Source organism: Chroicocephalus ridibundus, chromosome 24 (genome assembly GCF_963924245.1).
Source record: "Chroicocephalus ridibundus chromosome 24, bChrRid1.1, whole genome shotgun sequence".
NCBI classification, from domain to species: Eukaryota; Metazoa; Chordata; class Aves; order Charadriiformes; family Laridae; genus Chroicocephalus; species Chroicocephalus ridibundus.
This window is the reverse complement of record NC_086307.1, coordinates 1,623,038-1,645,725: the sequence shown is the minus strand read 5'-3', so window position 1 is coordinate 1,645,725 and position 22,688 is coordinate 1,623,038. Positions and strand designations below refer to the sequence as shown.

Here is a 22,688-nt window from a genome sequence, read left to right as displayed (position 1 = left end):
CAGGCGGTTTCTGACCCCCCCATACACCTTCCCTGACTGGATCCAACTTGCTCTTCTAGTGCAGGTCTGGAGCCTTTGAGTTGGTTTCCATCTTGCATGCACGTCCCCATGTCTCTGTGTGAAGAATGGTGTTACCGCTGGCTTGCTGGGCTCTGTCTGCGCAAACATTGGGCTCCAGCACGGTGATTTCTCCCATGTAGAAATGGAGGTGTAATCACAGAATGGTTTGAGTGGGAAGGGACCTTAAAGCCCACCCAGTGCCACCCCCTGCCCTGGGCAGGGACACCTCCCCCAGCCCAGGTTGCTCCAAGCCCCGTCCAACCTGGCCTTGAACCCCTCCAGGGATGGGGCAGCCACAGCTTCTCTGGGCAACCTGGGCCAGGGGCTCACCCCCCTCACAGCCAAGAATTTCTTCCCGAGATCTCACCTAAATCTCCCTCTTCCAGTGTAAAACCCTTCCCCCTCGTCCCATGGCTCCCCTCCCTGCTCCAGAGTCCCTCCCCAGCTTTCCTGGAGCCCCTTGAGGGACTGGAAGGGGCTGGAAGGTCTCCCCGGAGCCTTCCCTTCTCCAGGCTGACCCCCCCCAGCTCTCTCAGCCTGTCCCCACAGCAGAGGGGCTCCAGCCCTCCCAGCATCTCCGGGGCCTCCTCCGGCCCCGCTCCAACAGCTCCGTGTCCTTCTGCTGTCCCCAGCGCTGGAGGCAGCACTGCAGGGGGGTCTCCCCCGAGCGGAGCAGAGGGGCAGAATCCCCCCCTCGCCCCCCTGCCCACGCTGCTGGGGATGCAGCCCAGTCTGTGGGGGGGTTTCTGGGCTGCAAGTGCGCGTTTCATGCTCATGTTGAGCTTCTCACCCACCAGCCCCCCCAGGTCCTTCTCCTCAGGGCTGCTCTCCAGCCATCCTCCGCCCAGCCGGGGTTTGTGCCTGGGGTTGCCCTGACCCAGGGGCAGGACCTTGCACTGGGCCTGGTTGAACTTCAGGAGGCTGGCAGGGTCCCACCTCTCCAGCCTGTCCAGCTCCCTCTGGATGGCATCCCTTCCCTCCAGCATGTCAACTGCTCCACACAGCTCGGTGTTGTCGGCAAAGTTGCTGAGGGTGCCCTCAATCCCACTGTCCGTGTCACTGGCAAAGATGTTAAACAGCGCTGGTCCCAGCACTGACCCCTGAGGAACGCCGCTCGTCACTGGTTTGCACATGGACATGGAGCCCTTGACCACAACTCTTTGAGTGCGGCCACCCAGCCAGTTCCTTATCCATAATGAAACCGAGCCACCTCGCAGAACCACTGCATGGGGGTTTGGGGGAATGTCTGTCTTTGTCCAGCTCAGTCGCATCAGAGACTTCATTGCTTAAAAGCTGTGGTAGAGCTGAGACCTCGGTGTTGTGCTGGGCGCACAGCGGGAGCCTGTGAGCATCCCCCTGTGGTGGGTGCCCTGGTCTGAAGGCTCTGCAGGGGACAGTGAAGGACAATTTAAAAGTAAATGGTCTGTGAGCCTGGAAAAGTTGGTGCTATCGGGGACGGAGGGTGTCCTGGTATGAGGTAAAACAGAACCAACTTTCTGTTCAGTAATTTTACTTCTTAGCTAAGCCTCTTTTCACTCTCTGAAGTTAACAGCGTGTTGTGCCCAAAACGGTTCGTTCTCAGAGTGATAAGACCAACGTTTACAGGTTGTGCCAAGGAATGGTACGCAGAGAGGCTCTTGCTTATACTTATTGCCAAAACACCCAAGGTCAGCTAATTTTATTATTTGCCCCGTTGGAGGGTGGGAAGCGGAAAAGCGCAGAGGGGTCCCACCTGCGGGCAGGAGGGGACAGGAGAGGTGACCCCAAGCTGACCAACAGGGTGTTCCATCCCATCTGCATCACGCTCAGTATAAAAGCTGAGGGATCAAAGGGTCGGCTCTCTTCAGTGGCCGATGTCCGAGGAGGACCCTGTCTGTTCGTCTGCCTTTGATCCCGATCCGTGTGTTCCTGACTCCAGCTCTGAGATAATGAAATAAATTTTCATTATTTTCCTTTATATTTTATTATTAGTATTTCATTAAAGTAGTTTAGTTTCTTCTAAACTCGTAAATCTCTTTATCTCTCCTCCTCCTCCCTGTGCGCGAGAGGCTGGGGGGGAGCATCTGTTGCTGGCCATTGGCCAATTTGGCCAAAACCACGACAGAGGGACAGCTGGTTCTTAAAATTGGGTGTCACTGGAACCAGTCTGTAGCCCACAGTTTTGAAAAACTTAAGGCCTTTTAGAATCTTGCTACATGCCAAGGTAATCTGCTCATTAATTCTTGATGCTGCAATTTAAGAGCTGTCTGGGGTTGTCTTTAAAGTGCTTTTGTTGGGAGATGCATTAGTGGTTCTGGTAACTAATCTTTCTCACTCAGTGCTGGACCGCAATCTCGTGTTGATTTCCTTTGCAAATAATTTACTGCTCAATGGTCTAATTTAGCCAAATGAGCTAAAATCTGCTGTTTCACTTACTAGGAGGGAAATGACAAATTTCGTGAGTGAGTCCCCCGGGAAGCTCGGTGGCGACGCTGGCACAAAGCCCTGGTGGGTTCCCTGCTGCCGGGCGGAGGGCTGGAGCCTCGCTCCATCCGTCAGCCTCCCTGGCCTTGCCGCATCCCGCAGGGAATGGCAGGCGGGAAAGGCCTCTGGCTTCTCACTGCGCACAAATTTGCTTTTTTGTCCCTCCCAGCTGAGCAGTTGGCGCGCGGAGCGCGCGGGTGTTCGGCAGCTCCAGCTCTAATTCCTTCTTTCTGGGTGTTTGTCCCGGTGGTTTCTGTGTTTTAGGGCTGGCGATGGAGAGTGGAGATCGATTCTGCCTCACCTTTACCTGATTCATTCTGCAGCTTCTGTGTAAAGTAGCAAACCTTAATATCTCGCTAATTAAAGGCAAGGAGAGCAGGCGTTGGTTGGCGCAGTGCGGTGGGATGTGCTCAGAATCGTCCCCGCGTGGGGACAGCAGGTGTCCGGCCCCTGTCTGCGGGGGGACCCCGCCGGGACGTGTCCTCTCCGCCGACCTGTGTCGCGGACGGAAATATTTGACACGGTTACGGTTTAGTGGCAATTCAGAATTTATTAATGATTTGAGGTAGATCAGGAGTTATGTTTTAGCAGCACTTAATCATTAACCGATTTAAGGATTTACAAGATGGTTTAACAGAATAATTGAACGGCGACTTAGTTACGGGTTTGAAAGTGGCAAGACTCACACTAACGTAAGGTATCCCAAATGAACGCATATATATGTGTATGCACAAACATACAAGCACAAAACCCCCCTGCACCCGGGTTTTGACTGTCAGGACTAAAGGTCACAGTGGGTGACTCCAGCGAGCCAACGGCTCCCCCTTTTACATGAGCACGGACAAGTATTTGGATCCAGTAAAACACAAGCGCGTCCACACTTGCTCATGTGCATGTAGGGAGGTGGAGGAAGGAGAGACCTAGAATTAAAATTCCCTTCCTCCGAGTTTGGAGCAAATACTCCCAGTGCGCCCGTGTTCCTCAGTGGGCGATAACTGGGACTCGATGGCGTTGACTCGCCCCGACCGTCCAGTCCCCGAGGTGTTGGCCCGAGTGGCTACTGACTCAGGGGAGGTGCTGGCCACAGCCCGCTGCGATCCGGGGCAGCTCAAAGGGTCTCGCTGGAATTCCTCCTTACAGGGTCTGAGAAAATTGACTTTTGTCCGGTATTTTTCCACTCCAGCCCAACACGGACAATGGGATATTCTGGTAGTTTTCACCAGTTGTTAAAGTCCGGAACTCGCCAGATCTACAAGTTCTGGTGTCAGTCCGTTGTGGGCCACGGCCCGGGTGCAGATGTACGGGGCTCTCGGGGGTGACAGTCCCCAGCCATGGGGGAGTAGGAGCCGGCGTGGTCAGGGGGTGCCTCAGCACCCTCATCTTTCGCCATTCATCCCTGATGTCCCCTAGGATGGGATGCGGCTCGGGGACGGGGACTCGCACCAAGCACCGAGTGGCCAAAATCGGGGGGGTGGTTGCACCCCCACGACCCACCGATGTCTCCGTGTGGGCCAGGGGCCACCTGGCAGAGCCGGGACCAGGTCCGGGGAGGGGGCACGGAGGGACGGGCGGGAGTCGGGGCTCCGTGGCCGGTCCCGCTCCTGCCGTGGGCCCTGGTTCTTGTCTGCGGGCGAGGGGTAACGGCGCGGTGAAGGGGTGTCTCTCAGACGGGACATCCTGCCTCTGAGGCATCTGGGAGATGGACGGTTTGGAGTAGAATTGTTCATTACGCACTGGTACGTATGTTTTACCCTAATGGGAACTTCGTAAAGGTGATTATTCTTGTAAAAGAGCAGAAAATGCTATTTTTTACCATAGCGGTTGTTCACCTTTTCTTGTACAATTCATGCCTTGACTTTCATGCATTAACTCTCTCTCTTTCTCTTTTGTTTCTGTCTTTGTCTCTCCACAGACCTTTGTAGTACTAAACAGAGGGAAAACACTCTTCCGATTTAGTGCCACACCTGCCTTGTACATTTTAAGTCCTTTTAATCTGTTTAGAAGAATAGCTATTAAAATTTTGATACATTCATATCCTTTTTATTACCGAGTTATTTTTGCCTTTGTATATTGATTGAAAACTCTCTTGCCCGTTGTCTTTTTGCTCCATTCAAATAGTGTCTGTGAATTCTGCACCTGGTGAAGTTGGAGTGGCCTCAGAGCAGACACAAAAACGTGGGGTTTTTGAAAGAAAAATCACGGTCCTTTGGACACATCCAGTCAAGTAAACATTACGTTTATTTTCCCTCCTATTGCACCTTTCTGCGTCTGCTCTTCCGTCAGCGCACAGACACGGATAAGTTTTGGGATGGATGTGGTTTAGGGTTGTGCTTCCCGTGAAGGGGAGTTGAGCTTTAACCAGCTGCTAAAATGGTTAAATAGAGTTAGTGTCTGGAGAAGGAGCCACAGGTACCTTAGACGTGATTAGACCCTGACTAATTTCTTGCTCTTTTGGCATCTCCCAAACTCCCTTCTCCTGGCAAGGCTGTCCCAAAACGTTCCGCTGCAGGGCTCCGGGCGGCTCTGGCAGCTTCGGGAGCAGCATCCGCGCGTGTTATTAGGAGAGGGGGGGCAAAGTAGCGTATCGGATGGGCTGCTTTGCCCTGTTTATTTATTTATTTTTAGAAAGTGACTGTAAAAGGGAAACCCGTTCCTTTGTTGGTGTAGAGGCTTCTATATCCTTATGTCCTGCATCTCATCTGCAGTAAAAGCTTTTCCATCTTTTCAAACTCGATTTGGTATTTGAGTCCAGGAACGTTTTCTGTGGCTTGTGTCTCATATCCTGCACGTGCAGAGGGAGCCCGGGTGTTTGGGAAGGTCCGGAGGGTTTTCTCCAAGTTAAATCCTAGGTGCCCGTGGATTGCGATGCTGCTTTCCTGTCGGATATATTAGCAGAAAATATTTTTTTGATGTTACTGAATAAATGGAATTATTTGGGAAGACGTTTCATTTAGGCATGTGATTTTTTAAATTGTTAACACATACCCGAAAATATGGAATCAATTGAATGGTGATGCAAAAATACTATTTATATATAGCCGCCCCCGCTCCTATTCCCCGTGGCTGCTGGAAGCACCTTGGCTCCTATTTGTAGTCCCCGGAGAACAGACTGGAAATGGTTGGATTTCACTGCAGAAGAGTGAAGGGCGCGGGGTGGGGAGCCGCCGGGGATGTGAGGAGCCATGCTCGTGTCCCGTTGATCCTTGACTTTGTTCTACAGTATTTAGCATGATCATTATGTGCACTATTTTGACCAACTGTGTATTCATGACTTTTAGTAACCCGCCCGAATGGTCGAAGAATGTGGAGTAAGTAAAGCTTCTTGTGTTTTTAAGAATCTTACCGAATGTTGTTTCTCTTCTGTTGAGAAATCTCTTCCCGCTCACGTATAAGTTCGCGTGAATACGGGTTGTCTTCTACATCCGCTCTGTTTAGACAAAAGTGTTTGTAATTCATCTTTTTTCATGACTACGATGACATTTCTGCAAACTTCTCAGTGCGGCTCTCTCTCTCCCTCGTCACAGGTATACATTCACTGGTATCTATACGTTCGAATCACTTGTGAAAATTATTGCCAGAGGTTTCTGTATAGATGGCTTTACTTTCCTACGCGACCCGTGGAACTGGCTAGATTTCAGTGTGATCATGATGGCGTAAGTTGTGTTTTCAGATTATTTGGGGTATTTGTGGCGTGCGGGAGGGGGCGAGACCTTAGGAAGAGGGTGGGTGTGTAAGGGAAAAGTAACTCAAGGCAAAATTAAGTGAATCCCCGAGAGATTTCTTCCTAAAGAAAGCTTTAGCCTGACACGGAGTCACGGATCTAAACCGCAACTCGATGGAGTTAGTGGAGCTGCTGCAAAAAGTATGATTTTCTGAAAACTGCCTTTATTAATAGAAGAATTTATAGTAACGCCTGGCACTGTAGGTTGCTCACGTGCCAGAGTGGCAGCTTCTTTATTGTCCTTCCTCATTCTTTTCCCTTGTGCCGGATCAGCCTGCGCTGGTCCGATGGTGAGAATTCCTGGGGATGTCTGAGTTCGGAGCTGCGCCAGGAGATACACGCTGGATTTCTGGGGTTTTTCCTTCTTGGCCCGCGCTGGCCGTTGCTTGGGCTCGGTGCGGCTGGGCAATACCAGGGTATGACACCCGCAGTCTTGAGTCGCCGCTGGAAGAGATGATTTTTTTATTTTTTTTTTCCCCCTTTTACATTTGTTTTTGGATTGTTGCACATGTGCACGTTTGGGCTCCCGTAGTCAATGACAGTCGATGAAAACTGAGGGATCACGTAGGACGGCTCAGGAGCCTAAATTTCAAGTGGGCAGAGCAATTTAATTCTAGTGAAATGCTTTAACTGTATAAAATGCCTTTTTTTGGCTGAATTCTGCACCCAAGGTTGTTGATTTTCCTGAGTTTCAGCTCTTTTTCCTACTTGCCCTTTAGTTGTGTATTTAAGTTATATGCAAAGAGTTGAATGTTGCACACAAAAGGCAAATAAGGGGTATCTCGCTGGCGCTGACAGACCAGTTTGACTCCGGAATGGCTTCTGCGTTACTGAAATTCCACTTTTTTTTTTTGTTTTATGAAGCGCTTGTGGTGGCCTTTCTGCACCCGGAGGAATCTTGAATATTGTGCATTTCTTTGCTTTTTCGTACTCTGTTTCTCCCCAGACAGCACAGAGGAAATAGTCTGAGTTGGGGTAAAATATAACTCGGTTAACCTCACGCTGAGCCTTTTATCCTCCCTGTATCTCAGGTTTATCCCCTTGCGCAGTGGGGATAATCATCCCGCCTGTGGCTCACAGACAGGTAGCAAAGCGTAAAGGATTAACATGAAGGACCCTAATCAAAGCAAAAGACAATCATGCTTTATTAAAAACACGAAGGGAGGCGAATATACCTGAAACCACTGAACTGAGGTGATGTCACCAATCCCCTTGCGTATTTGGCAGTTTTATAATTACCGTTTCATGTAGAGTTAGCGTTAAATTTTCCAGTCCTGTACAGACGAGGACGCAGGTATCTGACCGTGCGCTTGGACGAGCTGATTGCGGCGTGGAGAGACTTAAACTGTGCTTTGGCTCTGAGTTTTTCTGTGTCTGTCTCTCTTTTAAATGCCAGTTCTAAAGCATTTTAAATTACAAGCTGTTTCCTACAAGCGGACAGCTGTATGAAAAGGAAGGTGACCCCAACGGTGCCATTAACTCTGGTTTAATTCTGCAGGTATATAACAGAGTTTGTAAACCTAGGCAATGTTTCAGCTCTGCGCACTTTCAGGGTTCTGAGAGCTTTGAAAACTATTTCTGTAATTCCAGGTAAGGCGGCCTCCGGTTGGTGTTAGCTGTCGGGTGCAGGCCCTGTGAGTGATGTACTGCTTTGTCTGTAGTTGGTGTTTTATTTTGGTGTGTGTATTGTCATTGTGTTTTTGTGTGTGACCTCCCTCATTGCAGATATGTCACAGAGTTTGTGGACCTTGGGAATGTCTCAGCGTTGAGAACTTTCAGAGTTCTCCGAGCTTTGAAAACTATCTCTGTTATTCCAGGTGAGAACCATTACGCATTAAAGGCTCGTCGTGCGTGTATCTCTCTCCATATCTCCCCTGCCATCCTGCACTGCTTATTTCTCCGAAATGGCACTGGGATGTTTTTGATGGGCTTTGCAGTCTGTATAAACAGAGCAGTTTGAAATTAAGGCTTCTGGGCCATCAAATTACGAGACAAACAGCCTGCTGTTCCGTACTTCTCTATCCCTGCGCATGCGTGTGGCCACCCGAGCTCTGAAATGAGCGCCAGGCCTAAAGGTTAGTTCCAGAGGGTAGATTTAGGTGAGATCTCAGGAGGAGATTCTTGGCTGTGAGGGGGGTGAGCCCCTGGCCCAGGTTGCCCAGAGAAGCTGTGGCTGCCCCATCCCTGGAGGGGTTCAAGGCCAGGTTGGACGGGGCTTGGAGCGACCTGGGCTGGTGGGGGGTGTCCCTGCCCAGGGCAGGGGGTGGCACTGGGTGGGCTTTAAGGTCCCTTCCCACCCAAAGCATTTCATGACTCCATGAATAGAGGATCAGGCTCCTCAGGTCAGGCTGAGCAGTTTCCGGCTCAGCGAGTCATCCCGTTATCATCGGTGTTTCTAGAGCTGGTTTAGGAACAAGTTTGTAAAGCAAGTGAGCAAAACCCAAACAAGATTAAAACCTTTCTGCGTGAAGCTACTTCAGTTCCTTGGAGTCAAGACGGGATCTAGGCAGGTTGTCTTCTAGGTAAGGGCAAGAAGCTCGCCTCCCGTCTTCAGGAAGGGCTGGTGCTCATTTTGCGATAGAATAAGCTAAATGGAGCATTGGCACTACCAGCTTTTGCATTCGTATGTTGTAGTGGAAGTGGTTGCCAGCTGCCAGTGCCATAGTGTGTGGCCCAAAGCTGTGCTTTCAGTGAGCCACAAGTCCTGGTTCGTAGACCTGCCCCTGTCCTGGGCTTTGCAGGACCATCACTTAGGAAGCCACTTCTGCTCTAGCTCAGTGTGGGAGTCAGAGGCTGAGCAATAGCCCTTCCTTTATCGCACGAGACCATGGAGCCATTGTGGACGGAGAATATGATGAATATGAATTCTGATCCCGATCCTGTATAGGAAAGTCTTGTGCAGATGGTTTCTCAAAAGTGTCCCTAATTTCAAGGCTCGGTTTTCGTGGGCACTGAAGCATCTGTAGCTTTCCATTTTTCAGGTGCTTGACCTGTCTCAAGGTGGGCACCCGAAATAATCACTGGAAGAGTTTTGGTCTTCTATATCTTTGTGTTTTGTTTCCTAACGTATTAACTGATAATGGTTCTTTTGCTTTCTCAGGCTACACTTGCACATACGTTTGCCAGAAAAGAGCCTGTGGAATTGTAGGGGCCGTCACTTTTGTCCCCGTTCCAGACTGCTAAACCCATCAGCTGTCCATGGCTGTTGTGCATGATGTTCTTAATGGCACCCGCTTCCCTTGCACCGAATGAGAGAATGCTCGAGTCGTGTTCGTTCTTAGCCTTCCCTAACGTTTGTGCGCACTCAGAGAGCAAAGGCTGTTTGGTAATTGCTGTTAGCAGTGCGCTAGACGGATCTGAAGTGCAGTTGCGATTCTGTCAGGCTGCTACAGGTATTAACTGCCTTGCTCGAAGGAAAGCGTCGATGTTAAATTCAGTTTCGTATGTGTTTTGCTTTCATAATCGTAGCAAAGTGAAGATGATGCAGCTTTAATGAGCTGGTTACGAAACGTGTGACAGCATGCCTTGCCTGCCCGGGGAAAGGAGCAGAACGGTTCCGTTCTGTCGTTCTCTCCATCCTGCCCAAAACTAACGGACTTTTCCTTTTGTTCCAAAAGACAGCAAAGGGCGGGGGGGTCTGAGCCCTTCTAAATTCAGTGCAGCCCTGCTTTTTATTAGCGGGCTGGTTTGCTGCATGCTTTTATTAAAGGGGGTCCTGCCCGAGAGGCCGGCACGCTGAACGCACCGTGACTGGAACCGTAAATGGCAAAACTGTGGTTATTTGCACTGGTTTTGTGCTGGGGCTGGGTTGCCCCGGCTGGGTTCTGTGGCACGTGGGTCCAGCACAAACCTTGCTCCCCTCTCCCTGTTCCGACTGGCAAAGCGAGGAACGTACAGCCTTTGTGTAATTAGCCTTTTGGATTATTGAGTATGACCTTGGGCACAGAGTGCTCTTTATGGGCTTTAGTGCTATCACGTCTTGGGGAAGAAGCGATTTTTAGAATACACTTAATATTAAAATACGAAGTTGGTTGCCTTTCTGCTCCAGCACGTGGAATGGAATGGGAATTTTAATACTGCGCTGAGCTAATGAGAAACTCATCCTGGTGTTAATTTTTCCCATAAAAATGGGAAATATTACCAGAATATGACAAAACGCCAGGCAGGTAGAGGGTCTGTGTGGATTTGTGTGGCAGGAGTAGACTGTGGCACCTATGAGCTAAAATGTCAAAATACTGCTTTCGTGGTATGGCTTGGCAGACCATGTGGAACTCTGTGGTGAAGATATTTTTTATTTTTTTTTATTGGCACTTGAGTGATTGGTGTTTTTTAATTGCCTGATGCCGTTGGTCCCGTGCGTTGGCGGCCTGTGACACCTGTGTTAAGCGGGGCCAGGGGACTCTGGGTCTGCAGAGCACAAGGGCAATGGCCCTCCCCCTTGTCCTGCGCCGCGCTGGCAATGCCAGCGCTGCCGGTCCCTCCTCGTGGTGCCACCCCCAGGGGAGCAACGCGGACCCAGGTGCGGGGGCCTGCGAGCGAGCGCTGGAACGGCCATTTGTCTGCCAGAACGAACAGCAAAGAACCGCTCCGTGTGAGAGTAGGGCTTTGGCGTTGATTAAAAGTGTTGAAGATCAAAGGAAAAGATGTTTTAAAAAATCATTCCTCCCTAAGAATTCCATCCTATTTATGTGGTTTTGAATCTTTCTGTTCCTGGTATGGCTCAACCCTCTGTTGGTATAGAAGGGTTTCCTGACAAAGGTTTATTGCAGAAATAAACCACAGCCTTGGATCCGATTAGCCCCAAATTCAGCTGGAGCTGTGATTTTTAGGGTTTTTTTTCTCTCCTTCCTCCCTTCAGCCTCCTTCACTGCTCACTCACAAATGCAGGATCATCCTACTTGACCTCAGAGAGGCTGATGGAAGCCTGAATTCTGTACGGTTTCTGCAGCCCAGACTCTTGCTTGTTGAGATCTGTCTCCCGACAGCAGGAGCGCTGCGTTCTTCCCCCGGCTCCTGGGAGGTTCCTCTTAACGGACCAGACCGGTTTGGAGAACCAGCGGGGTTCTTGGCCTGTGCCTGAGCTCCCTTGTTGTATTGAGCCCTGCCCTTTACCCATCCCGATGGCCCGAAGAGCCGGCGCTGGGGGCGCAGCCCTGCCCGTCACAAACCCCTCCTCTGAATGATGGGTCCGGCTCCCGCAGGGAACAGGGAAGCACGGAAACGGTGTGGTGCAGCAGTGGGAACTTCAGACGTAGGCAGGTCGAAAGGTATTTGGTCTTTGTAAGTGGTTGTAGTTCATGCCGATGAGCCAGGTTTCACCGCAGCGGGGGGTTTGTAGCAGAACACCGTAATTCAGCGTCTCTGTCTGGACAAACCCTCCCATGGCAGAGACTCCCCGCCAGGCCCCGTTGTTCCATGGTGAAGCCTGGTGCCTTCTCTTGTTCTAACTACTGCTAGTTCACCATCGAAACCGGTGAGCTTGGGTCATCCAGCACCTTCCCTGTCCCGTGGGGACAAACCCGAGTGCCGGTGGTGGTCCCCAGGAGAACAGGTTCCCCGTTTTATGGCAACAATCTCTTGCCACCCTGTAGCGGTTGCCAGGTACTGTATGTATTTGAATTTTCGGTGTCTTTTTGTTCTCCAGGAGTGATTTCTAGTCTTGTTTTCTTCTCTGCAGGCCTGAAGACCATTGTGGGTGCCCTAATTCAGTCTGTGAAGAAGCTGTCGGATGTAATGATCTTGACAGTGTTTTGCCTCAGTGTCTTTGCTCTCATCGGGTTGCAGCTCTTTATGGGCAATTTAAGGAACAAGTGTGTGATATGGCCGATTAATGTGAATGAGACTTTCCTGGATAACGGCTCAAAGGGTTTTGACTGGGAGGAATACACCAACAATATGTGTAGGTATTTCTGCAGTGATACTCCCTAAAACCACTTTATTTGGCTTAATGCTGCTGACCGGGATTTCTGACATGGCTTATAACATGGCGCGTCCAGCTTTGCGCGCTAAAAACCCCTTGCTCAGATACTTCTCAGTTTTTTTGTTAAGGTGTTTCTAGCTGGACTCTTTCAGCTAAATACTTTGTCAAAAATACTTTTTTTTTTTCTGTTTTATTTCCAATTAAAAACTGTTTAAATACAGTAAAAGGGAAGTAACTGCCCACTTAAACCCCTGGGCTGAGTGTCAGGTCCTTCGCTGAGTTTGCTGGTTCTCTGGAGAACGCCCGCGAAGCTGTTGGTACCCGTCTCTGCTTTGCAGCATCCTCCCGCGCCGGCTGGAAATGATGCTGGAGAATCATTTCAGAGCTGGAAATGATGCTGCGGAGGATCGAGGAACCACCCTCCAAGTTTTTATAGCTTAATTTCTTCCTTCCTTCTCACTTTGAGCTTCTGTATTCTGCAGTCAGCGCCTTTTAAATTTTTATTCGTGATGCTGTACTGACTTCCAGAAAGGTGTTTAAACTCAGGCGTGGTTAGTGGGGCTAACGTTATTTAAAGCTGAGTTAGTTTACCAGTGCGGTTATCAGTAGGGGATCTAGAGGGATCCTCAGGGAAGGTGTTTATAGCGCTATGGTATGTTAAATCCTCTAACTCCAGATGTGTGCGCATGTAATCTTTTCTTTTTTATCTTCTTCAGCAAACTTTTACATAATTCCTGGCGCCCCTGATCCTTTGCTCTGTGGTAACAGCTCGGATGCGGGGTGAGTGCTGAGCTTTATTCAGAGTAGAGACTAATTACCGTCGGTGTCGGCTGGTGATGGCAAAACCTTTGGAATGTTTCCTGTTGCTTCCTTTGTTGGTTCTGGTGTTATTTTGCACGTAAAAGGTTTCGTGTTTCTTATCTAATTATTAATCCATTGTTACTATCCGTTTGACTAATATAATGTAAGCTGACATTTTCCGTGTCCTCCCATGGGGCAGGTGTGTCTGATGGTGATCACGGGTGGCATTAACTTCCCACTGAATCCAATCACAGGAATCACCAGAGGAGCAGGGGAGGGAGGTTCAGAAATGGAAAATTTCCATGTGTTAATTGGCTCCAACTGGTTTTTCACCCAGTCCTTCAGCTCTAAAGGCACTTAGGGCAAAAGCTCGTCCTTCTGCCTGACGTTGGGTGAAAAGCTGCATGTTGCCGCATCTTGTTTACGTAGGACAAAGAAAACGGGGCTTTTCTGAGATCTTCTCTGTCGGTCTCCGTGTCTGCTGGTCTTACCTGACATGGAGAGCAAAATTCATGCCGTTTGTTAGGAGGGTTGTGAAAAATCTCCATGGGCACGGGTAATGTGCGTGTTGTCAACTTGCTCTATCCCTTTGACTGCCTCCGTGCCCTGAAATGGCTGTTGTCCTCTTCACAGCCAATGTCCGGAGGGCTACACGTGCATGAAAGCAGGACGGAACCCCAACTACGGTTACACAAGCTTTGACACTTTCAGCTGGGCTTTTCTGGCTTTATTTCGCCTTATGACTCAGGACTTCTGGGAAAACTTGTATCAATTAGTAAGTAAACGCTTTGCTTCGGTGTTGTCCAAGACGAGAATGTGGGGACAGCACAGGAAAGAAAAACGTGTCAAGCTTTATTGCATTGCTGCTGTCTGAAAGAGTAACAGCGAGTAGAGCTGCGCAAGGAGGTGGCGAGTGGTGAGGAGGACGGGGTGTCACCGGGGAGCGGGTGTTGGACTCTTAAGCCCAGGAGGGACGGCAGGTCCCCAGGGTGCCGGCAGCTGAGCTGGGAATTACCTCTGGAAGGACCTGGCTGCCTGCTGCAGGAGGTGGCTCCTGGCAGGGGGCTGGACTAGGTGACCTTTGAAGGTCCCTTCCAACCCAAACCATCCTGGGGTTGTGAGTGGTTCAGCTCTGCTCTCAGAAGGTGCTGGGGCACTTTGGAGGGCAGAGTGTTTCCTTGTAGCCCGAGGACGGTTTGGGGACCTTGCTGAGATGGCTTTTCTTCTTTTTTGTTTGGTTTTAAAGGACTCCAAGCATTGAGTTTCACAGCATACTTGTGAATCCTTTCAGTTTGCATCTGTTGGATGTTCCCTTAGGAGAGGAGGAGGGATGTCACCTTCTGTGTTTATGGCTAATGGATGTGCAGCAGCTTAGTGCTTTGCAGGCGAAGTGCTGAGAAGTTAAATATTCAGCACGGCTGTATTTTCTTAGAAGCATTCAGGTCAAGAAACTTGGGATCAGTTCCCCTATCAGGTGTCACGCTGAAATTGCTCTCCCCTTTCCTTTTCTCTTCCCTCTACCGCGCTGCTCTTCTCCCAGACCTTACGAGCAGCAGGAAAAACCTACATGATCTTCTTTGTCTTGGTGATCTTTGTGGGATCGTTCTACCTGGTTAATCTCATTTTGGCTGTGGTGGCTATGGCTTACGAAGAGCAGAACCAGGCCACGCTGGAGGAGGCGGAGCAGAAAGAGGCGGAATTTAAGGCCATGTTGGAGCAACTGAAAAAGCAGCAGGAAGAAGCACAGGTGAGTGTTCCGATGGTGTATTTTTTTGATGCATTTACATATTTTAAGATTTCCTTGCCCGTTATTACAGAGCGGTGGTGTATAACCAAAAAATGCAGCAGTGCCCTGGCATCGTGTCCTCTGCTGACTGGGGTGACGTTGTTTGCTCTCAGTTCCTGGCTGCTGCTGGTTTTTCCTGAAGCTCGCTGTGTTTATTTCGTATGGGAAAACTTCCTTCTGTTAAGGAATTTTTAAACAATCCCAGCGTTTCTAGTTAAGTGTGGGAACATCACTGCAAGACAGACACCTACGTGTTTGTTGGTCCTTTACCAAATGTTTGTAAACAAAGCTGAGGGACTGAGAGAGCTTTTACCACCTGCAAAAGTCGACAGTAAAAATTTGGAGGAGTCCTGGCTACAAGTTTCTTGCAAGAGAAAGAATAAGCTTCCCGGTCCTGTCCCAAAGACTTGTGCTTGTATGCACTCAGCCACACTCTTAAAGCAGAAAATGGAGTATTAATCACAGTAAGATCTGATTTATTTTCCCTTTCCCTTGCCTTCGCCCTCAGGCTGCCGCCATGGTCACTTCGGCAGGGACCGTCTCTGAGGATGCTGTGGAAGACGACGGTGGGGGGAGGATGTCTCGGAGCTCTTCTGAGATTTCCAAACTCAGTTCCAAGAGCGCCAAGGAGCGTCGAAACCGAAGGAAAAAGCGAAAGGACAAGGAACTGTCAGAAGGAGATGAGAAGTGTGACAATGAGAAGGTGTTTAAGTCGGAGTCTGAGGATGGCATGAGGAGGAAAGCATTCAGGCTACCAGATAACAGGCTAGGAAGGAAGTTTTCCATCATGAACCAGGTAGTTTTCATTTCCTTCGCTAATGTTTATGCTTGCTTGTAGTCAGGATAATACTGTAGTTTAGATCCTGATTTGCATGTCAAGGGAATCTGCCCACTGTCGTAAACTCGCAGTCGATCGGGAGGACACTTACGGGCCAAGTTTACAGCCCTCACACACACCTACCCTGGCGTATGTTGTCCTGAGACGGGGGAATCTCACCAGGAAACTTCTTCACCAACTGCCAAGGGTGAACAACTCTTCAAGTACAGCCGCCGCCGAAGTGGCGATGGTTTGTGTAGACCTGGAGAGGGAGCGAAACCATGTTAGCAGCACTTGTCAGCACTGCAGCACTTTGTTTCCGTACTCTTCACGCTTTGTCATTCTTTCTTTTCTCCCTCCCAGTCTCTCCTCAGCATCCCAGGCTCCCCTTTTCTCTCCCGGCACAACAGCAAGAGCAGCATCTTCAGCTACAAGGGGCGGTTTCGTGACCCGGGTTCGGAGAACGAGTTTGCGGATGACGAGCACAGCACCGTGGAGGAAAGCGAAGGCAGGAGAGATTCCCTCTTCATCCCCATCCGCGGCCGCGACCGCCGGAGCAGCTACAGCGGCTACAGCGGCTACAGCCAAGGCAGCCGCTCCTCGCGGATCTTCCCCAACCTCCGCCGAAACGTGAAGAGGAACAGCACGGTGGACTGCAACGGCGTGGTGTCCCTCATCGGCGGCCCGCCTTCCAGCATGCCCGGGGGACGCCTTCTGCCTGAGGTGAAAATAGCTCAGGCAGCTGCCGATGACAGTGTGAGGAAGGCAGCGAGAGTAGATAGCGTAGGCATGGCCGCCCCTCCTCTCTCCTCTGCCGGACGCTGCCCTCCGAGCGCACCGGGCTCCCCGGCAGGACCAGCGTCCCTCTGTCCCACCTCAGGCCATGAATCCGTACCGGATCAAGCGCCCTACGCTTCAGCATCCCCTCTTTCCTTCTCAAACTCAGTGACCCCCCTCCTCCTCCCCCCGCTCCCCCCCCACCTTCCTGGGAAAAAAAGGCTCGGAATTGAGCCCTTAATTAAAGGGCTAATAATAGTAGGAGCCCTTGGTGTATGTCGGGGCAATTCGTAAGGAGCTATTTAAAGGATGGGAATGGGGAAACCGCACAAAGTCTGCTGCAGATGTTCTCCACAATAAGATAAAATATTTAAGGCTTCAAAAAGAAATACAATCTTTTAGCTCTCACTCAAGTTTGCAAGGGAAGCTGTTAGTAAAATAAGGATTTTTTTTTTTAAATACTATTTTTTAATTTTTGAATTTTCCTTGACTGGCTTTTTGCAATTGGTTGACTGAAGTGGTATCGAGTCACCTTTTTAGTGGATCGGCATTCCAGAAAGCGGGAGGGAAACAAAGCTCAAAAAATAGAATATTAGTTAGTGGGGCATAAAAGAGTCTGAACAAGATTGAAACGACGTCATTTGAGAGATACCTAAATCGATTTTTTTCTGAGAAAAGTCTGGTTACCATGGCTATAAATTCCAAGCTGTTTTCTTGTTTTAGTTACTTCAATTCTTGCAACCTGTTTGACCTTAGTTACGTGAAGCATCAGTCGCGCCCTGTTTTTTCCTTCCCTAGTTAGCATGGTAATACAGCGTTTGCTTCAGTATTTAATTCTCTTCCTAACACAGCACGAACGTGGCAGGAACTGTAACCCGCGTGCTGCATGCGTAAAAGAGGATACATTACTTAGCAGTTATTTTGCGAACTCTTTATGTAGAGAGGGTTCAACAAGCAATTAAGCGTCGTGGTAGGAGAGCGTGGGCTGCGCAGAGACCTCAGTTCACAAGCAGACAGCAGCAAATTCCTGTCATGAGGAAAAAAACCCCAGTTATCTGTTAGTGCACAAGATCATCCGTGCCTAACAGAGACTGACGTTGCCAGAGAGATGCTGGGAGGGAAACTGTGAGGTGTCTTTAGAAGTTCTTTGGCTTGGGGAGAGCGAGGTCATCCTTCACCAGGGCAAGATCCAGACGTGGTTTCATCTCCCCGCTGTGTCGGAAAATCAGCTTCATAATGGGCCGGAGTGGGAGAAATCCCCACTGGTTCTCAGAGAGCGATGTGGCCAAGCTTCTCTTATCCTAATTTTCAGATGCAGATTTTGAAATGAACGTTAGTACTGTCAGACGCTTGGTTCCTAAACCTGGTTAATGTGGGTGGCTCCAAGGAGGCTGGGGTGGAGTTCCCACTCTCACCAGAGGGCTCGTAAGGTGGGCTGGGTAAGAGAGTCACTGCCCGTCTGTGCCATTGGGTAGTAGTACAGAGAGTAAATTACTTTGTCCTACAGCAGTCTTCGTTAGAAAGTTTCTTTAAAATGTAGTCCGTGATTTGTGTGAGGCTGCAAAGTGCTGGTGCTAGCAGAAACGAGGGCTCGAGCGTTGGCTTGACCACTTACCTAATGCAGGAAGGCGAGGAGGATCGCAGGAACAAAGGTGTTCTTCTCTCTTGGGTGTGTGTGCCGTATTTCTAGGCTAAGAGTTGGTGAAATACTGGGAAGGCTAAGAGTTTGTATTAATCATTGTATGAATTTTGCAGGGTACTACTGAAATCGAAATCAGAAAGAAGCCTGGCGGGTCTCTCCTGGTCTCGATGGATCAGGTGAACGCATCCTATGGAAGAAAGGATCGAACCAACAGTGTAATGACGGGGTTGACAAATACCCTTGTTGAGGGTAGGTATGGCTTGGAGGTTTGCCTTTCCAGTAGGTACGTATCCATTGCCCTCTCGTGGTGTGCTGTAGGAAGACAGACCCGTCCGCCTGGCCGTTACGGGTAGCTCCTCACACTACATCTGCCCCGGGTTCCCTGTGCTGGAGCTGGGCGGGCTGTCCCTCTGCACGGCGCAGAACACGGGTATGAACGCGTGCGTCTGGTCAGTCTGTCCAAGAGGATGCCCGGTGGTAACAGCTTGGTGAGATGGGTTCGTGGGAGCAGAGCGATAGCCGGTCTGTAGGAGCGGGGTGAGGAGCACAGGCTCGGGTCAGGCCCCCTCTGTCTGGGCACGGCTGCACCCCAGAGATGAGGTTTGAGCCTTGGGTACCGGAGAGGGGACGCGCGTGCCCCTCAGACACACAGAACTCGGCTATCCCTGCTTTCAAGTAGTACGGATTCATGCACTGGTTTTGCCTAAACCTGCTTCTTTTGAGTTATCATTGGTACAGAAGTATTTATTAGACTTTATTTTACTTGGTTTTCCATCTGAATTACACAGATACAGAGGTAAAGACAACAAAGAGTTGTAATTTTACAGTGATGAATATTCAGTGTGGAGATTATAGAGTTAGCGTTGGACACGGGTGGTGTGTCTTCTGCCGTCTCCCGAGGACTGGAGACCCTCCTTTGCTCGCAGTCCTTGGGAGCAGGAGGTTTGAGCTGCGCTGAGAGCCGAGATGTGGCAGCTGTCAGAAGAGAAAGGGATTTCGGGATGACGGAAATTCTGAAATGGACAGCACGCGGAGATGAGATTTCCAAATACGTTATGCAGGAGCCAGCAAGAATTTATGAACAGCAGCCATATGAGGTTGATGATCTCAAATTCCTGCTGCCTCCTGTAATAAAATTGTATGAAAACTAAATATACTTAGAAACAGAGCAAGGTTCTGCTGCTGCTTCCCTCCTGCGCAAACGCCTACAGGCTACAGTGCTACGGTCCTGCTTTTTAACTTTAGAAATTCCAAGGCAACTAAATACTAAGCAACCAGAGAACCAATGAGAAAGTGAGCGCGGTGGTCCTTTCCCTGCCCATAAAAAAATAAAACTTCAGCATGAACAGCTGTAGAGCCTGAATGGAACCATTGCAAGGCAAAGAATAGAGGGGGGAACTCCTGATTTGTATTTTTTTCCCCTAAGCACTTAAAGAAGCCAGTGTAAAAAAAAAAAAAAAAAAAACCAGAAACGGACACAACATCATGTTAGATTTCTGTAAATGGATGTGGTTAGTCTTAATCGGGTTATTCCTGTTTAAAATCCTTTGCAGCATTATGTCATATATTTCCTCTTTTAGACCACGTCTGCATTCAGAGCAGAATTCATTTAAGTTATTTAAAAACTGGCACCAAAGACAGTTTAGAATCTGTAGCTTTGATTCACGCCGTTTTACCTTGGTGGGTCCCGAGTTAAATATATCCCTTCATTTCAAATAATTTGGACAGAATCCTAAGACCCAGGCGGACTGTCGGGGGGGTTCAGAACTGCCCCTCCTGGAGACCTCCGGCAGACACGGTGCAGCTCTCGCCGAGGGCCGGGGGAGAAACTCAGTCCAAAAACTTGCCCGGCCTCTCCTGGCGCGTAATGGGCTGTGGCCATAAAGTTCGTGGCTTCGTAACTCTTTGTCTGAAGCCACTGCTGAGCATCCTGCAGGTCTTTGGTTTCGAGTGCTGTGTGTACGTATGGCAAAACGTGTCTTTGGCCCAAGAATATTGTTGTGGAAGCAGGGAGACGCGAGAGGGGTTCCTGACAGCCGAGGTCGGGTGGTATTTTAGCCGTGCCGAGGGCCAGGCGGATCACGCAGCCCTAGAGGTGGAGGCTGAACTCTTGTTGCTGTTTTGTTTTGGGGCTGCAGAGCTGGAGGAGTCCCAGAGGAAGTGTCCCCCTTGCTGGTACAAATTTGCCAACACGTTCTTGATCTGGGAATGCCACCCGTACTGGATCAAGCTGAAGGAGATCGTGAACTTAATTGTCATGGATCCTTTTGTTGACTTGGCCATCACCATCTGTATTGTGCTGAACACTTTGTTCATGGCAATGGAGCACCATCCTATGACCCCAGAGTTTGAGCACGTGCTCTCCGTAGGAAATCTGGTAAGATACTATTGGTAAATATTCCTTACGGATCTGCTCCTACTGGGATACATTGCTGGTTGGTGTGGACTTAGACTGAAAGAACTGCTGCTTCAGGCTCTAGAAGACACTGAGTGGCGAGAGCTTGTCCTCGCTGCACTCTGTGGCTACTCAGAGATGTTTGCTGAGGGTGCGCTTCCCTGGTCAGAATTTGTTACTGCTTAAAAATCCATCTATTAATTCCTGGGATGCCTGAGTAGGTCAATGACGTTTGTGCTGGCCGGGGGGAGGAAAAGCCTGTTGTGGAGGAGCAGGTGGCATTGCATAGGCTGCACATTGGAATTGGTGTAAGGGATCGCATCGTTTCATATTTAGCCTGAAGATCAGAAAATGAACAAAAGCGAATCTTTGCCCGTTCTTTGTTTGTCTGTCTCTCTCCTCACCACTCCAGGTTTTCACTGGAATTTTCACAGCAGAAATGTTCCTGAAGCTCATCGCCATGGATCCCTACTATTATTTCCAAGAAGGCTGGAACATCTTTGATGGATTTATTGTCTCCCTCAGTTTAATGGAACTGGGTCTGGCAGATGTGGAAGGACTTTCTGTGCTGCGATCTTTCCGATTGGTATTCCATATTCCAGTTCATTTTGAACGTTACTATCTTCGAGCTACTAGAAAGCTTTTTACATAAGAAAAGGCAAAACCCGCTTTTTTGGGGGGGAGGACAGAGATGGAGTAGTGTCATTTTTGTGGTCTCTTCTTACTTCGCAACTGCTGTTGGCGAGGTCTGAGCAACAGCTCGTTGCATTGAGGCGGTGAGGGGTGACTTGGGAGGTGTCTTGGTGTAGAGCACTTAATGTGGCTGGACATGGACCGCGTTAGAAGGCACCTCTATTTCATGCAGTCGAATTTGGTAGGTTGTATGTTACAGTCTGATAAAAGTGCTGAATGTGTACAACCCTCGCATGCTTTAACTTGTGCTGTCACTGGTTGAGCTTTTGAAAATTACATTATGAAAACCTCAAGGTTAGATTTTTGAACACAGAGGACCACAGCTGAGGTCGGATTTTCTAAGGAGCACAGTACTCGGGAGCTCACGCTTATATCCAGCTTCAGAAAGTCTGTCTCCAAATGAGATTCTCTGGAAGTTAAACTCGATAGTGTGTTCTGGATGTGCCAGGAGATGGCCTTTTTTTCCGGGGAAGATGTGAAGTGTTCAGGAAAGAAAAAAGTAATTTTTTGTGATACACCCTTCGAACAAGTCTCCTGAGTTCCTTAATGTTGCAGGTTTTGAAAGCGAGCTGGAAGCTTCATGCTTTTCCTTTGTAAAGGGAGATGGGGGATCCCACGTGGGGGATAACAAAGTACAAAGTACAGGAGGCCACGTTCAAGGAGAAGTTCAGCATGCCCTGCTGCCGCTGAGTTCAGTAGCAGAAGCAGGGGCTTATGTTGATGTAAAATACAAGATGGTTGCCGTTTACAAAGTTCTGCCTGATTTTCCTCTTTGTTTGAGATGAAATTAAATTTTCATTTGTCTGTTCTGTTTTTTGGTTTTTGTTTTCTGCAGCTGAGGGTCTTCAAACTGGCCAAGTCCTGGCCCACTCTGAACATGCTGATAAAAATCATCGGTAACTCAGTGGGTGCTTTGGGGAACTTGACCTTGGTGCTAGCCATCATCGTGTTCATCTTTGCTGTGGTGGGCATGCAGCTCTTCGGCAAAAGCTACAAGGAGTGTGTCTGCAAGATCAGTCCGGAGTGTGAGCTACCCCGCTGGCACATGCACGATTTCTTCCACTCCTTCCTTATTGTCTTCCGTGTGTTGTGTGGGGAATGGATTGAGACCATGTGGGATTGTATGGAAGTAGCAGGACAGGCCATGTGCTTGATTGTCTTCATGATGGTCATGGTCATCGGAAACTTAGTGGTCAGTAAATGGTTACTGATGGTCTTTATTGGTTGCCTCTGGGTGGGGTAAAACACGGGGAGGCCACAGCACTAGGGAGTGACGGTTTATGAGCCTGTTCCAGCTCTGGTGGGGTCCTTCATGGCCTTTGACAGATGAACAGTCCTGTTGACTTCGGTAGCACCGTATTAAGGGTGTGCTTTGCTTGATTAGGGCCTTAAACAGTTGCCCAGGAGTAAAGCATCCGAGCACTTTGCAATAAAAGCTGGAGGTACGAAGCCCTCAGTCAAAGGGGACAGACCCACACCTTGCCTGAGGGGGTAAAAGAAGCTTAAAAGAAGGAAAACCTGTCTTTTCAAATGCCAGAAGAGGTGATGATTTGGTATGAAAGGGAAGGTCCTGAGGTGTTAAAATTAGGTTGGAAGTTTCTTCTAAAATGTGC

At 49.3% G+C, this 22,688-nt stretch overlaps 1 protein-coding gene across 6 annotated transcripts in view; it reads left to right on the top strand.

The window, feature by feature from the left end:
• Nucleotides 1-22,688, top strand: part of SCN8A (sodium voltage-gated channel alpha subunit 8) — a 61,107-nt gene that overhangs the window by 17,662 nt on the left and 20,757 nt on the right. For 2 of the 6 annotated variants that reach the window (XM_063359169.1, XM_063359167.1), the window contains exons 3-16: nt 4,436-4,555; nt 5,743-5,831; nt 6,048-6,176; nt 7,970-8,061; nt 11,922-12,143; nt 12,881-12,944; nt 13,599-13,740; nt 14,506-14,712; nt 15,260-15,547; nt 15,932-16,291; nt 18,101-18,236; nt 20,126-20,364; nt 20,795-20,968; nt 21,911-22,267. In XM_063359169.1, the coding sequence (XP_063215239.1) occupies nt 4,436-4,555; nt 5,743-5,831; nt 6,048-6,176; nt 7,970-8,061; nt 11,922-12,143; nt 12,881-12,944; nt 13,599-13,740; nt 14,506-14,712; nt 15,260-15,547; nt 15,932-16,291; nt 18,101-18,236; nt 20,126-20,364; nt 20,795-20,968; nt 21,911-22,267 (2,619 nt within the window). Of the gene's footprint in view, nt 1-4,435; nt 4,556-5,742; nt 5,832-6,047; nt 6,177-7,742; nt 7,835-7,969; nt 8,062-11,921; nt 12,144-12,880; nt 12,945-13,598; nt 13,741-14,505; nt 14,713-15,259; nt 15,548-15,931; nt 16,292-18,100; nt 18,237-20,125; nt 20,365-20,794; nt 20,969-21,910; nt 22,268-22,688 lie in introns of all 6 variants that reach the window. The other 4 variants (XM_063359170.1, XM_063359168.1, XM_063359171.1 and 1 more) reach the window with 3 other exon arrangements.